General features: G+C 44.9%; 1 protein-coding gene across 1 annotated transcript; it reads left to right on the top strand.

Moving 5' to 3' along the window:
• The first annotated feature begins 533 nt into the window (after positions 1 to 533).
• Positions 534 to 14657, top strand: LOC144141765 (uncharacterized). Its single transcript, XM_077673263.1, has 4 exons — positions 534 to 563; positions 1492 to 1954; positions 9502 to 9667; positions 14285 to 14657. The coding sequence occupies exons 2-4, from the start codon at positions 1843 to 1845 to the stop codon at positions 14577 to 14579; spliced, it is 573 nt and encodes a 190-aa protein (XP_077529389.1). The 5' UTR covers positions 534 to 563; positions 1492 to 1842; the 3' UTR covers positions 14580 to 14657.
• The last annotated feature ends 1059 nt before the right edge of the window (positions 14658 to 15716 follow it).

Raw genomic sequence — 15716 nt, 5'->3', positions numbered from 1 at the left:
TGGGCTCATTGAAGCACGCAGCGTTATATAGAAAGCTTTATTTCGGTTTCTTGTGGTATTACATATCATTGTTTACGACAAACGAAAAATCTTACGAGCTCTACCGCAATTCTTGCCATTGAACTGACCAAAAGGGGTGCATTTTGTATCATTGAACCGATTAAAAGGTGTGCATAATGGGTATTTTCGAGGGTAGCGCTGGATGTGACACATTTTGTATCTTACCTTTAGAATTACTGGGACAACTTGGAGCCTGTCTTTCAAATAGACCGTGATATTCACACTTTCAGAACCACTTGACAGTATCAAAACTGGCTCAATAGTGAAAACATTAGCGTGTTGAAGGAGTTTGCGCATTTACATTTCTGTTACATTTATTGCCAAGTTTGCAAATGCAAAACAAAGGCATATTTGCCGTTCTATACCTTTGCAGTGAATATACCGGAAAGGAGCGGTAAACAACCTGTGTCGGGTTCAACCTTTGTGCTAGTACTAACTACCTCCTGCCTACAACTTGTCTCTAATGGACACCGTCGAGCTCCACCGCGGGAACGCCGCCCAAGGTAAGTCAAGTACATTTCACTGCCACGGATTTTAATAGAGTCTCGAGGGCCCTATGGAGACTTTTACGCCACTCACGACCTTGCATAGCGGAAGTTCGATCCAGGCTAACCGATTAGACGTTCAGGTTTAGCGTTGGGTTATTTGGCAGCTGTAAAAGTGACGTTTCATGTTTTTTTTTTCTGTACTAATATTCTGGGTGTAGGTTTGTAACAATGTTGTTATGGCAGCCCTTCTATGTAGAAGGCGGGATCTTTGTGATTTTTGTCTGCTTGCGAACGCAGCAATATTCCACCGGCCGTAGAGGACGTGGACAGATATGTGCCAACCTTATTCCTTTTCCAGACATGCAAGCACATCGGTGTCGTCCGAGTACTTCGCGTGAGTTTCGAAAGTCAGTATAAGCGCCAATTATCAGCGACAAGATAGCACTCAGTTATCGATCGCCGTAAGTTTTCAGGGTCATCTGTGCAACTCATGATGCTAGCTCGGTGACTACTAGTGGTGTTTGGTTTTAAAAGAAAGGGCTAATGAAATAATGCTTGTGATGTTGGCAACAGCACTTAGTAAGGCCTATATCATGTTTTCACTGTTTAGCTAGGAATTTCTTCTACGTACGAAATGGCCATTCTTAGCGCTTCGTCATCGTCATCACCGCAATGACTCACTATGCTAAGAAAGCGGGGGCCGGAAGGAGGGGGGTTTGTGCTGTCAACTGCTGTCAAATTGATTTTCTCAGCGATGGAGCCTATTGTTATACAACCTGTCAGGGTGGTCAATTTACAAAGAAAAATAATAAAGTTTGTTGAAGGTTTTTTGCCAATTCTTATTAAATTTTTTTGTAAATGACGCAACATTTTGTTATTTTGTTGTAGTATAGTTTTCAGTGATTCGCGGAAAATAAGTTTGGTGTTGCCATTTTGATTATAGGACGTGCCTGGAGCTTCCCAGGACCCTGGCCCCCAGGCTCCAAAGAAGCACCGCTGCAGCAAGTGCAAGCAAACCTTCGACACCTTGCTCGAACTGGGGGAGCACGTCTTGGTTGAGATCAATGGCGGGGTCACATCGCCGCCGTTCCCATACCCTTACAAGTACGACCTGAAGCACCCAGTGTGGGCTTCTTCCAGTCGTGGACCAAACACTGGACCCGTGACCCTTCCGATCCCTGATAAAACGCCGGCGCAAGGTGTACGACCAGTCAATCCAGCACTGCCTCCGAACCAGGACCATGATGGCGAAGGTCTCGCGTTACGTCTTGAAGAAACGACTCCTCCAGAGCCGATGCAGCAGGAGACAACAGAAGACCACGAGCGTGAAAGTGCGGAACCAAGTCCCGGGCATCCAGAGACTTCACCAGAGCAGTCGAATCAGGAGCTGGAAGAACAACAGGAAGGTAAGGGTGTCGCACCAGGTGAAGGCCTGTATGGTTACCGGTATGGTATATGGTATATGGTATATGGCTGTATGGTATATGGTTACCGGTTTATGGGTGGAACTCATTCGCTACTCAACTAAATTAAGCGGAAAGCGTGGTTTCCCGCCATCGTTGTGAGTCAACGTCACGGCTTGCTGCTGTCAGCAAAGACCATGTCCAAAACATGTCCTTTTCCTGGGCGACATGGGAGTATAAAATTGTTTAAGACGTTGTGAGACCATCACGTTTTGACCAGAACTAGTGTCCAGCATACAGATTGTATTAGATGAAAGGCTTTTTTACAAAGTAGACAAGCCGGCCTCAAAAAATTGGGGTTGACGGCTCGCGATCTGTGAAGCAGCTTAGACGCAATAAATATTGCGTTAGGCCTTCTGATATAATGAACGTAGCGCTGTTTGAAATATAAAACACTCTCAACACTGCACTACACATTATTAATCTAAACGCACCGGAAAATTACGGTCACCAAGCTTGGAGGTCCGCGATCCTTACCCATACTCAAAACGCATGAGAAACCTTCGTGGGATTGGTACATTAAGGTTACGGACGTATTTTAAAAAGATTTATTCTTTGCGATTATATCAGTGTTAAGCATGAATGATTCATTACTAAATTCTGAACGAAATTGTGCCCGAATATACGGGAGAAGGCCGAAAAAACTCAATATGTCGTTTTCTGCTTACGCACCAAAGAAAACAAAACGCCATGCTTATTTGCACTGTTTACATGCTGAAACACCATTAAAACATTTTTACAAATCCCAGAGTGAGCCAGCAATATTTAGTTTTCGCACAGGTTCCATTGCCTTAATTAAAAAGCATTCAATTGATAAGAATCCGCCCACAGACTGTACAGTGTGTTATCGAAGGGGATGCATTAAAACAGGGGGGGGGGTGCAGAGGAGTAGTAGGGGTGAGCGATTGGAATTACACCTACAAATTCAATATTTTACTGCGCCCGAAAAAATAAATAATACACTTCAACACCTGTGTGTGGTTCAGATATAACATTTAGACAGATATCTCTAGAAACGTTCAGAAAATGCCGAAACAAAATTACGAAATTGTTGCGTTCGCTGCCGCAGCGTCCAATAAAAACTAGAATATGTGTCTGCAATACAGGATAAAAGAGTACGGTATTACGTTAAAAATTTCGAAGGCGCCTTTAGCTCTTCGCGGCCGCCACAAATTCCAAATAATGATCCCTTTAAATTCCGTACATGTTTTGTATACGAAAGTCATATGGTGCCATATTTCGCGCTTTCAAAAAAACACCAAAACCGTATCCAACGTTTTTTTCTTTGAAATCATTTCATTCATTGTTTTTAGAAGGATTATCTGTATTAACTAGACTTGAGTGCGTAACACACGCTTGAATTCCGTAATCCCAATTTTCTGTTTCTGTATGAAACTTTAACTAGATGTACGAAAATTTGACGGAGTTCTTAACTCTCCTCATTCTCCCCTTTTATGGAAGATAACTTGTTTTGGTGTAGGTGGGTTAAATGCCTTGAAATGTCAGCTGTTACGCAACCGTGTTTCTGTACATGGCGTAATGGGTTTTTTTGAGCGTAGTGGGCCTTTGGGTATTCCACTGTGTTGGTTGGTTGGTTAACGTCGGGGTCGCGGAAATGGAGTCGAATGATTCGGTTTCATGGTGACTTGCTACGAGGCTACATCGACCAGAGTTGATTATGGCAGCAACTCATTTGTGCAGAAAAAAAGGTGTTACCCAGGCCGAGGAATTCAGAATTTTGCCGGTCTTCACGCGAACCATGTTGATAATGGGGAGGTGGTGTGCTATCACTGTAACGAGTTTAGTAGTATAGATGGTGAGGAAAGACTGACACAGGATGGCAGATGTATAGTGCCGTTTTCTACGAGAAGCACAGGCTGCACTTATCATGTCTTCTTGAATTTCTCTCTCTTTCTAGAGGCGTACGTTTACAGAAACCGCGTCGCCTGCTTTAGTTTCGAAGAAGTAGCATAGGAGCTAATATTTTGTTGTATGAATAAGGTTTTCCGAAATCGGAATCATTTAACAGAGCCATTGTCTTTTATAGCCAATTGGCACTGAGAGGTCAAATTGAAGTTTGTCAGCTTGGCACCGTGGCGACAGCTCTGACATATCCTAAATATAGCCGTCTGAAAATCTTTGCCGGAGAGTGCGCTCTACAAAAATTTACATTTCGCTTACGCGTGCCAACCATCGATGTGGAAATAATAGACTTTCAGTCTAGGCACATTATGCAGCGGAGATTCGGAATAGCTCATATATATATATTTTAGAGTTAAATATTGCTGTGGGTTGATTGTGAGCTGTGTTTCAAAAAAGTGTCTAAGATAACCAAAATATTCTGTGCCTTTTGTTTCCTTCTATTACGTATATTACTTTAAATATATATGAATATAAGAAGTAACTCGGTAGTCGGTTCATTGTGGTCTGTGGATGTGTTTTAAAATGGATACGAAAATATATATTTTTCCTCGTCGCCTTCCTAATAGGTGCCTTATTTATTTATGAATTCGCAAGCTGCGGGCAAATAAAATACTGAAAGTGTATTTGTTGCGTCATCATAACTACTGATACAAAAAGCCTAAGTATGTATAAGCATACATTACGCGCTTGGCTTAACTTTGTAAGCTGGAAATAGCAAAAAGGAGAAGAGTAGCAGAAGGGGTTCACGTTTGCCCGAAAATTGAACCGACACGGCACAATATTGGCTAATATTTTCTCCCAGGCTGAAGTAATTGAATCCTCCGTAGAAACTGCGACGGCAAAAATTGGTGAAAGACCAAACCTGCAGCAATAATGGAGAGTTGTGGAATAAACTATCCGTGTAAAACAATCTTGTTGTACCCCTAGTACCAATTCAGGCCACTGTCTGATGAAAAAGATGGGTAAAATACGAAACATAAAGGAAGGTTGAAACCGCCGGATTTCCAGAGGGAAAGAAATTAAAGCAAGTAGCAAGTAAGAAAGACACGTAGCATGAATCCACCGAACACAGTCCCGTCTGAGCATCATAAATGTTTTTATTGAAAACTTCTTTCGAAATATACAATTTGTTTTTCTATTCCGAGTGAGTGATTTCCATAATCAAGTCACTCCGCGGCCCAAATTTATCCCTATACCATCGAACACCCCATTTTATAGGCCACCGCCTTTGTAAAGGCTGCAAGGACAGCAACTGAAACCGTTACAACGGCACCTACATATTTATCCTTGCGTCTTCTCTAACTTTACACTTGCAGTTTATTGTCAACTCGCAAAACTTCTCATTCGTCAGTTAGCGATGCTGATTTAGGTAACTCCGTCCCACTACTTCCAAGCGGTACTGTCGCTCTCATTGCTTGTCGATCTAAATGTCAGCCTGTTACTTTTTCAAGGTGTCGATTTTTAGACTGAACGATCACTTCTTGTGTTCCGAGAAATATATTTGTAGCATTCGTTGTCATATTTCACAAACTTCAGTGATTGCTGTGTTCACAATCGCCCAGTGTATTCACGGTGGCGCCAGTGTTCACACTTGGTTTGAAATTCGCCACCAGAGTTCATTAGAATTGTGAAATGATGCGCATATTGATTAGGTGGGCCAAGCTTCTTTGCACGTGATCTGATACAAGCTGGTTAAACTATTACGTTGTTGAAATGCATGTCTTTTGGAAGAGCCGCATTTCTGGCGTAGATATTTCTGAATTTGCCGAAAACAAATGCTTCGGTAAAGATGAAAAGCTTTAGACGACGTAATGGAAGCAATGAAAAGTAAAAAGCCAATAGACCCTATGCGAAATTGCTTGGTGATCTAGCAACACTGATGTAAAGGAGACCGTCGGCCATTCCTCCATGCCGTCGGCCATATTGGTACGGGCGCCGATCGGGAAGTCCCGTATTGTTTACTGTGGAAGAGTAGGTGACGGTAACGCGGTATGGCTCAAACTGGATGGTGTTTTCCGGCTCTCGACCGCGGATTGTGAACGAAGGACTTGCCTGCGCTGCCGAAAGTGTCTGAAGACTCATACCACTCGGGGTGCCGCGTAAAGACCCATCCGAGCGGCAGTGAAGCAGGGCATGCCGCCTAGCCACCGAGGCGCATTGCTCGCCTTCATCGGTGCGGACAAACACGTGTGACTCGCAGTAAGTAAATCCTCCTTTGTTTTTACTTGACGCGAGTTAACCGGTATGAGCATTTGTAGAGCACTTTGTTCATTGTTGTTTACCACGCAAATGCGTAGCGGCGACCCTGTTGCAGTAACCCTGAAAGAGACAATCGCCAGACCGTACCGCTAGTGGGTGGATTAGGTATTTTCAAATGCTGTACATGGAATTTATGGGATGGTTTTTGGCGAAGATGTTTACGGAAAGGTTGCGGCCGTTTTCCGTGACGGTCGTCCGCCCGCGCGTTTGCCGCAAAGCAATCGTGCTTTGCGGCGAAGTCAACTACTATAGCGCACATACGCCTTGAGTTTTCTTTTTTTGTGTGTGTTCATTATTTATTGCGCATGCTCTGCGCAAAAATCTGTTTGTGTGTCTTTCTTCTCCTTTTTTGGCGGTGGGGTGGTTGTGTTTGTTTCTAAAGCGCATGTTTTTGGTGTGCACGAATAGATAATACAGTAAAACCTCGTTAGCTCGAACTAACTGAACTAGACGATTTTTTTTAATTCGATGGGTCATCGGTATAGCCCGAATGTTTACCTGTTTATCTCGAAAGATTCTGGAGGTGACTTCCAGATAATCATATTATTGCTTGCTTAAGTTATGACGAACACGATTATGCGGGTACTGGTATACATCATTACCCACGCTGAGGTTTTTAAATGTTAACCTTCCTTCTCTTGAAAAATGCATTAACAAAGCATGCAGAGATACTTGCACGCTCGAACTTGACAAACAATTTTGACATTATTGCTGTTTGAGGTGTAGATTATTGCCCTTGCAACAGTGTTAAGCAAGACACAAAATCTGGTCATCTTGAGCCTGTTCCTTGCGGCCACTGCTTTCTGCTCTGTCCCTTTACCATAAACTGTAGCGGACTATTCCTGTTCTTCCCTGAGTGTTATTTACTGATACTCTCTCTGTTCTTGCAGGTTGGGCCGCATCCATGTGCTCAGCAGCTGCTTTCGCTCCCAGAAGAAAAGTGGGCGGCCCTATGTTGTGTGCCTCACCTTTGAGACGGACAGTGGGGCGATTGGGGAGGCATCGTGCGAGTGCCCGGCGTGTTGCAGTGGAGCATGGAGTCTCATCCTGGCTGCTGTGCACCTACTCGCCCTCTTGCAAGCCGAAGGTTTTAAGAGGCGCCACCGGAGCTTGCGTGCACTGAGCTGCCACAACAGTGGGGACGTCCGAGACAGCAGGGCATCAAGCCAGCGAGTGTCCAAAACATTGACTGGAGAAGCCCGCGATAAAATGGCCCCTCCCTTCCCTTGCCAATGCGTCTGTTCGATGCACGTCGAGTACAGGAGCAATGCGAGCAGCAACAAAGTGCCGTGCAGGCGCTTGGGAGAAAACTCGGTAGCCTTGGGAATGAGTTTTTTGCCCCAGTTGTGCTGGCCTCACCCCCCCCCCCTTCCCCAGTGACAGAAACAAGGACTGGCATGGCACATGAAGGGTCACCTATGAGCTACCAGCAAGCATTCATGCCACATTTCGCCGTGGTCATCTCGCAAGCACGCAGAGGCTGGGCAACGTCGTGTTTACTCGACCGCGACATCCAGGGGTGCGCAATTGCTTCTTTTTGTTCCAGTTATATCCACAGTTATATCCACAAAAACGCCAAAGCACTCAAGCTGATGCGCGGCGGCCTGATGCAACTGTGGCCGTTTTCTTTTTCTTTTTGAATAAAACTTGAAAATTGTCTCAGCTACCTACATCAATGAACCCGCCGCGGTGGCTCAGTGGCTAAGGCGTTGCGCTGCTGAGCACGAGGTCGCGGGTTCGATTCCCGGCCGCGGCGGCCGCTTTTCTGGTGGAGGCGAAAAGCAAAAACGCCCGTGTGTACGAGATTTCGGCGCACGATAAAGATCCCCAGGTGGTCGAAATTAATCCGGAGCCCTCCACTACGGCGCGCCTCATCGCCTGCGTTGCGTCGGCGCGTTAAACTCCACAATCAATCAATTACCTACATCAATGGCCACTATCATTACATCGGAGGCATGCATGCAGCATGTGACAAACTAGAGGAGTGAGTGTATTTTAGTCGCAAAATATTCGACAGTAAATACATCGTTGCTGGAATGACAATGGGCACCAAGTTTACTTGACGTAACAACAAACCTTTCAGCCCGGCAAATCGGGAACCAAGTGCAGAAGCTCGAATTTTCCACCGTTAGATCACCAAAAAACAGTGTTCGCCACTTCTGCAACGACACGCGGCTAAATGCAACGTAAAGAAACCAACAACACACTCCCATAATGTGCGCGCCCGCCACAGAGGAAATTTTCAACCGCGCCGTGATGGCGTAGTGCGGCAAGAAACGTTTGTTTACAGCCCTAGGTAAGATAAAAGCTCGTCTAGGGGCTAAGCGGTACATTTAACAATGAAATGAAGCGGGCGCAGAGCCACAGGGACGAGTAAAGAAACAGCCTAATTTTGGCAACGTGTGGTACTTTTTCCCGGTCGAGCGCCGCTGTCAGTCGCGTGAATAGGCGGCGCACGCTCACGCTTCCTTTAGAATACAAAGGCTGGACAACAGAACTCCAACACAGCTGTATTTTTCATACGGACAGCGACTACGGAACCCCGCGCTTAGCGAACCAACGACAAATATTCGCTCCAAGCGCACTGCGCCCAGCGTGTCTGCTCGCGCCGGCACAGTTCGCGTCACAAAGTTCGTTCAAAAGCGTGGAACTTCACGTACCTTTTCTCCATTTGAACCGGTATTTCCGCATTGCGCGCTCTGCGGCACGAAGCAATGCTCCGGCATTGTAGTCCATCACCAAGAGCGGTCAATGCCCGCCTTCTATGTTTTGCTAATTGGTTTCGGTTTCAAACGACCGTACCAAAATGGCGGACCTAGATACCGGAGTCGACGTGAGATGGCGGGGCGCATTTTGCATAGGGTCTATTGCGTCAACCGGTGCTGGTCGGTCGGCTATTCGTTTTGCGTGCGCCCTCTGCGTCATTACTAGTCGGATCTAATGTGAAGGTGTTAAATTCCAGTGCAGCCTAAAGTAATATAAGCAATAGATGACATAGTTAAGTTCTGTGTCGTGTCATACAAATGAACTGAAGGGGGACAAAGATTGCGCACTGGGCAATTCGCGCTCACGCGTATACGTTTTCCATTGACGTCCACGGGGATATAAATAAGAGTCGATCTCTTTTTATCGCGACAGCGGTAATTTTAGAAACATCGTTGCATGCTTACTTCTTTGGTGATGTTGTAAATGGTAATACCTGCTACGCAAGTACGGCGTCGTGGTAAGAGTTACAAACCATGGCGGAAAGAAAACGTCCTGCATGGCCTGATTTTTTAAATCTCTGACAATTTCTTGCAATTTTGCAGACACCGACGACGCCTTGGATGCCCAGCCTGTGGTCTTTCCTTGCCCTACTTGCGGCCAGTGCTTCGGGGCACAGAAATACCTCAACCAGCACAATCGGAGGATGCACGCAGAGCGGCCACAAGGGAAGCACCGCTGCTCCCACTGCTCCTACTCCAGCGATTCGAAGTGGGTAAAAGTACACTCTCACCGCAATTATATGTTTTTCCGAAATTATTAAGAGTAGTCGTTACCACTTACAGAGGAGTCTCGCGTAAGCACACTTTCAACAATATAGCACTTCTCAGCTCTAGTAAGACCACGAGGCTTCTGAAAGCATGCTATCATGAGCATGTATATTTAACTTCGTTACCGATCCGTAGCAGCCTGAGCAGGCATAATGCTAGCTCGAACACTAGGCGATGTGTTTGAAAGAGAAAGGTTTGGGTCTGTGACGTTTCCGACGGTCAGCACAGGTGCCCATGGGGCACGCGACTATACACATTTTTTCGCATCACATGGGTAAACTAAGCACAGCGCATGTGCCGAAGATCAAAAACCCAATGCGGATAAATAACAAGCCCTGCTGGCAAGCGAGGCCTGCATAGACGATATCGGTGTGGTTCTCCGGGTATCAAAAGGCAGCAGCGGCCCTTGAAGCCCTGGTATAGGGTACTATTCCTGCTGAACGCGTTCGGTGCCTGTAGCATAAGTCAAACAACATTGGGGAAGTGTCGGCGAAACCTGCAAACCAGGGCTTTACTAAACGTTTTTTTCCAGGGACGAAATAATTAGGGAGGAACACTGTGAATTGTGTAGGGGTTCATAAGTACAGACGGTACATCTAAAGCTGATTCCTCGGCTATATAATTGACACTATGAACCACGCACTGCGCGGTCACACTAAAAACAATGCAAAGCATCTGCGTTTTGGAAAGGTTAACGTAGCTTGGCATATATGATAGAGGAGTTGTCACATCGCTTGGATTAGCATTAGCGGGTGGAGTAGCTCTCTACATATTCTGAGGAACTTTTGGGAAGGATTCGCACTGCTTTTACTTTCTTTGTACAAAGCCTGAGTATCCTGGATATCCTTTCCTAGGTGCTCTATCATTTTTCTCTCTTTGTATGTGGGTGGTGGATGTCAACTTAGAAAACACTGGAGGCGATGCTGCAGAACGGAATATTGAATCACTCTGCTACAGTGCGTATGTATTAGCAACTGGTTTTGTAGCAGCCTAGCATGCGTCATATTTCGTTGCTAAATGCTTTTCTCGAAAATGCTTCCTGGTATTTTCCTTCAGTTTACTCTATTCCTCACGTTTTTAGAACTAATGGAATCTCCTGAATCTGAAAAAAATACAGGTTGCGCCAAATCGACAATTACCATACTTCACCCGACCATTAAGTTTGAAGGTCCCATGTGCGCGGTATGTTTTAGACGCTTTAAGGCCAGAATACATGGAGCGGCCATGCGACGAAAAGACGAATAACAACACCCGGCGCGCGCGCCCAATGCTCGGCGGCGAAAAAACGTCGCCCGCCGCCAATCTAACAGGGTCAGAAAAGTTCGTCGGCGTCGGAGGAGCGGCGATCGGTAAACCTAAGGAACCAATCAGGTCTTCCGATTTCCCCTCGATGGCATATGGCGTGTACAGGTCGCTGCAGAGTGCAGACGGCCGCTTTGGAAGAGTTTGATAGAAATACGCTTGTCCCGCGCCTACTTGAGCTAGAAAAACGGATTGTACATCTGAGATCGATTGGGGAAAATGGTGTTGCACGAAGTGAAGTCCGCGCTTTTCTAATAGCTCAAGCCGCAAGCGGAATACGGTAGCGTCCAACCTAACGCAGCTTGCGTAGCCGAGATATGCATATACGATAGCGTTTATTAGGACTAATAAACGCATTCCTGCTACATAACTTGTATTACAGCATCATGGGACCCGTCGGCAAGATTAGCGTGTGAGGTAGAGGCGATGTTAATTCGAGACCTCTGAAATACAGCAAAAAACTAGAAACAGCCATTCATATGTATTCAGAACCGGGCTGGACTAGCTCTATTTTGCACCATAGCGCCATCAGTCTAGGTAGAGTGGAGGTAGAACGCCCGTTCCTTGATCTGAAAGTCGCCGGTTCCAACCTACCAGGGGTGTTCGCTCTTTTTTTTTAAACAGCGTTTAATGCTTTTGGGAACTGAGAACCAATATTTAAACACAAGAAATGCCCCCGAGTCACAAGGAATCGTCAATCTACGTACAACCGAAACGGGAAGCTCCTTTACTGGGTCTGTTTACTGAACGCCGCCGTTGATTCCGGGCATGGAGGTTCGGTTAGCCACACTGAGAGCAACGCAGGGCCGGCGCCGCGGCGGATTTTGCGCTCCGGGAACTTCGTCATAAACGTTCGCTCCATGTGTTCTGGCCTTTATACGTTAGTAGCTTTTCATGAAATGGAATTTACAACTTATTTGGGGACGTCCGTATGACCACTTTTCCAAAGCACTCATGTAGAATGCTTTCTTTTAAATTTCTGTGCAGAAAATAGCTCAGTCGCAGAGGAACATGTTTCTAAAAACGAAGCTATGCTCGGTAAATCGTTAGCCTTCATGGTAATGTTTACCGGTGCTCGCTGCTGCACCGACGAGATTTATTAAAACTCACCCATGTAGGTCTAAAGGGCCAGTATATATTGGATGCTTGGTAGAGTGAGTTTGGTGCAATGGGTTTGTCAGTGTTACTAAATTTTAGAATTTCTTGGACTTGACACATACATTCGTGGTCTCAATACGTTAAGCAGTGAGCATTGCCATTGGCAATGCAGAAACAAGGCCTCAGTTACCCGGAGAAGATAAGCTATCTGAAGCCCCTCTTATATTTGAGCCTTGCTACGCAATCGTGTGAACTCCACTGTGGTATCCCTACCGTGTTTATTGCACAACAAGCAGACGAACGTAAACTGGGGCGACGGCCCGTCTTAAAAGGTTTTTCTATCACACTTTTTTTGTGTAGCTAATCTTGGAGAAAAGCTATCTCTTTTACCCTATTCTCCGTTTTTCGCATCAACACACACAGTGGAAAAATATAATTGACATAAGCACTGAAGATCTCCATGGTAAAAATATCCGCTTGGCCTTTACGGCAACAACTACTTGGTCTAGTTTTTGTAATTGGTGCGGAAGGTTTAAATTGATTTTTTTATTCTTCTATATCGCACGCTAAGATCATTCGTACACTTCTCAGGCCGTTTTAGGAGGGCATGGGTACATAAGGCTTACTTGGTGTTATGTTATTTCCACCGCTATTAACGTTTTACACTCGTAATTTATGTTCGTAAACCGTGTGTCAGAGAAACTCATTTCCTTCACAGTGTTATGCACATGTTCCATTAAAAAGCCCTGAAATGCTTATTTATAAACAAAGACTTTATTAACAGGCTTGACTACAAATAGTACTGCATGACAGGACCCCCCTGCAAAATAAATATTTTCCACTGTGATTACAGGGTACATTTTTAATCAATGCAAGTGCGTTTTCACTTGATGTATATATAGACTATGCAATCGCCACGTTTTTGGCCGGCCGGGCTGCGATTAACAAATCGCCTTGTTTACATTCTACATTTTGTCAATTTAGCACTTTTTCGACCGAATGAACTTCAAATGAACAAACATGGGACCTTTTCCTAGGAACTGTTCACCGTTACCGTAACCAGTCGTGAAAATGCAACAAGTCTGGGTCTCATATATGACATAATACACTGAAAAATATTGATCCCGTTATTTCGTCGTTTAGAGTGTTAGGAGGCATCCCTTTGTTTAGCGTAGATGTGCGCCGAAAACACAAAGGAAAGTTTTTCTTAGCCTCCAAACTGATGAAGTTTCCTTATAACTTCTAAGAAGCAATGACTGAATGTAGAGGAGAAGGAAAAATCAAAATTTCGTATTGTCTAATCACACGAAGCGAGTTTACAGCCCCAGCTGAACCGATAATTTAGCGGTAAAGCTGTGAACATAATTCCGCGATTCGGCAGCGTTTTCTTACAATCAATAATAACATATCTTCCATAATTTATATGTTCAATAAATGGTTTATGGCGAATTTTTTTAAATCGGTAAAATCATCGCGTGGCCGGTGCTTGAAGGAAATGCGGTTGAGTTGACAACCAGAGGTGTTATACATTTTGCTGACAATGTGTAGCTGTTTGGTTTGACTTTTTCATTTTATTCACTCTTTAGTATACTTGCTGAATATATTTTCTCTTTATATTTCGTTAGTACAATGCTTTACTAGTATAGGAAACGGTGGGACATTTACATGTGTTTCCACTGAACTGTCTGTTCACATTGATGGTAGGAATTCTTCAGTCTGGAATGCATACGTATATGGATGGAGGTGTATACTGCATATGAAGTAATGCTCTTGACACGAAGTACAGTTCAACAATATACAGGGTGATAGAGCACGCTCAAAACAGTTTTGTGCATTAGCGTAAACACTCCGTGATCACGGCAGTAGGTTTGTGGTGCGGGGCACATCTTTTCTTTCTGCGTGTTCGAGCGTGAAAAGAAATAATTGTAACCACCTAAACGTTACGTTGGACTTGTTGTGTTCTTTCAACTTCAAATAAAATACACAAGCTAAAATCCTGTAATACAAGTATCCCAACTTTAATTGAAGACAGTCTTAAATGCGTTCCTTCGTACATGTCTTGAGATGCTTACCGTGAGGCTGCAACGTTCCTTTTGTTCCCAACGTTCCTTCCGAATCCTTTTCGTAATGCAGTGATGTTTCTCTTTTGTCTCTGCAGATCGCAGATTATCGCCCACGAACGCAGGCACACGGGAGAGAAGCCGTTCGTGTGCCGAGTGTGCGAGAAGGCGTTCCGTGTTAAGGGTGCGCTCGCCGACCACATGAACGTTCACTCAGGGGAGAAACGCTACGAGTGTCAAGATTGCGGACGCCGCTTCGGCCTTTCCCGCAACCTGTCCAAGCATCGGAGGATCCACTTGAAGGAAGGAAAGCCCTACGCGTGTCCCGTGTGCGGGGAGAGCTTCAACGAAAAGCGTGGCCTCAATACGCACATGAAAGGGCACCAGGAGTAGCATCTTAGGCGATGGCTGATATGCCTGCTGACTTAGGAACGAAATAGGGCTGAGCCTCAAAATCAATGTGGAACACAAGTAATATAGGGAATAATCTACAGGAAAACAATACAGTCTAAGATTTATTTAAGTATCGGGATGACTACCTAGTATGAACAACTGGAAAGAATAAAGCGTCTTTTAAATAAACGTACTTGTGGACATGTTCAATCCTACCAAAAGCTTTTTTTACTATTTGTTAAAATACACCGACAAGCTTCGCTGTAGCTCTGCGGTTCAGAACGCTCTCCCTATAAGTGGGTATCATCACTATAACGTTCAGGGGAATTTGCGTAGACGTTGACTGCAAATTGTATATATGTGCAAGGGTAGCTGAGAAATTTATTCAAAGAAAAAGATGAGGCCATAATCCGTTTAAGAGGTACAGGTGCGAGGCCTCGTTGGTATTGATATGTTGGGTTTTCGTACAGGTTGTACAATATCCCCTCGTCGTTGTCGGTTTTCAACAAAAACTTCACGGTCCCAGAATTACCATTTATGCTTTAACCGAAGTATACAATGAAAAAGATAATCGAGAAGAACGGTGATGTTTTTCTTCGTTTTTCAAAGAGTCACTGTGGCTCTGAAACCTGCGGCTCTGAACCCTGCCGAGTTTCAGTGCATAAAAATATATTCAACCGTACGCCACATCGATTGCCAAATCATAACGGCGTCTGCAATATCAAAAACAATAATGCGGAGTTATAAAAGGCACTGCTGGTTAGTTACTGCTGAAAGAATAGATAGATCTGCTTCAGCGGGCACGAACTACAGCCACCTCCACTGGAGCCACAGACGAAGATTACCGCCTCTGATGTACGCTCTCGGGAGGTGTGGACACAGCGCAAGAACCCTGTAGAGCGCGGTCAAAGCATGCATAAAAACGACAAACTTTTTTCCAGTCTAGTGTGTATTTATGCATTCTTGTATGCTGAAGACTTTATTCCAAAGGGGTGAATCTTATTACGGACATTAGTAGAAAGTAAGGGGCCTTATTTTCAGGGGCGAAGCACCTTGGGGGCTGGGGCTTTCGGCGTGTCCAATCCTCGTTTCCTATAGCACCAGTACTAACATACGGGACACTCGTTTTCCAACACC

This window comes from Haemaphysalis longicornis, unplaced genomic scaffold (assembly GCF_048455015.1).
Source record: "Haemaphysalis longicornis isolate Haplotype H1 unplaced genomic scaffold, Haemaphysalis longicornis Haplotype H1 scaffold_6, whole genome shotgun sequence".
NCBI classification, from domain to species: Eukaryota; Metazoa; Arthropoda; class Arachnida; order Ixodida; family Ixodidae; genus Haemaphysalis; species Haemaphysalis longicornis.
The sequence above is the reverse complement of the archived record's forward strand: the minus strand, read 5'-3'. Positions and strand labels throughout refer to the sequence as shown.

What these genes read in the sequence shown, in the direction of transcription:
- LOC144141765 (XM_077673263.1), top strand. Translation starts at nt 1,843, where the DNA reads ATGCAGCAGGAGACAACAGAAGACCACGAGCGTGAAAGTGCGGAACCA. An exon ending in GCTGGAAGAACAACAGGAAG is followed by an intron (nt 1,955 to 9,501) that starts GTAAGGGTGTCG and finishes GCAATTTTGCAG; the next exon opens with ACACCGACGACGCCTTGGAT. An exon ending in TCCTACTCCAGCGATTCGAA is followed by an intron (nt 9,668 to 14,284) that starts GTGGGTAAAAGT and finishes TTGTCTCTGCAG; the next exon opens with ATCGCAGATTATCGCCCACG.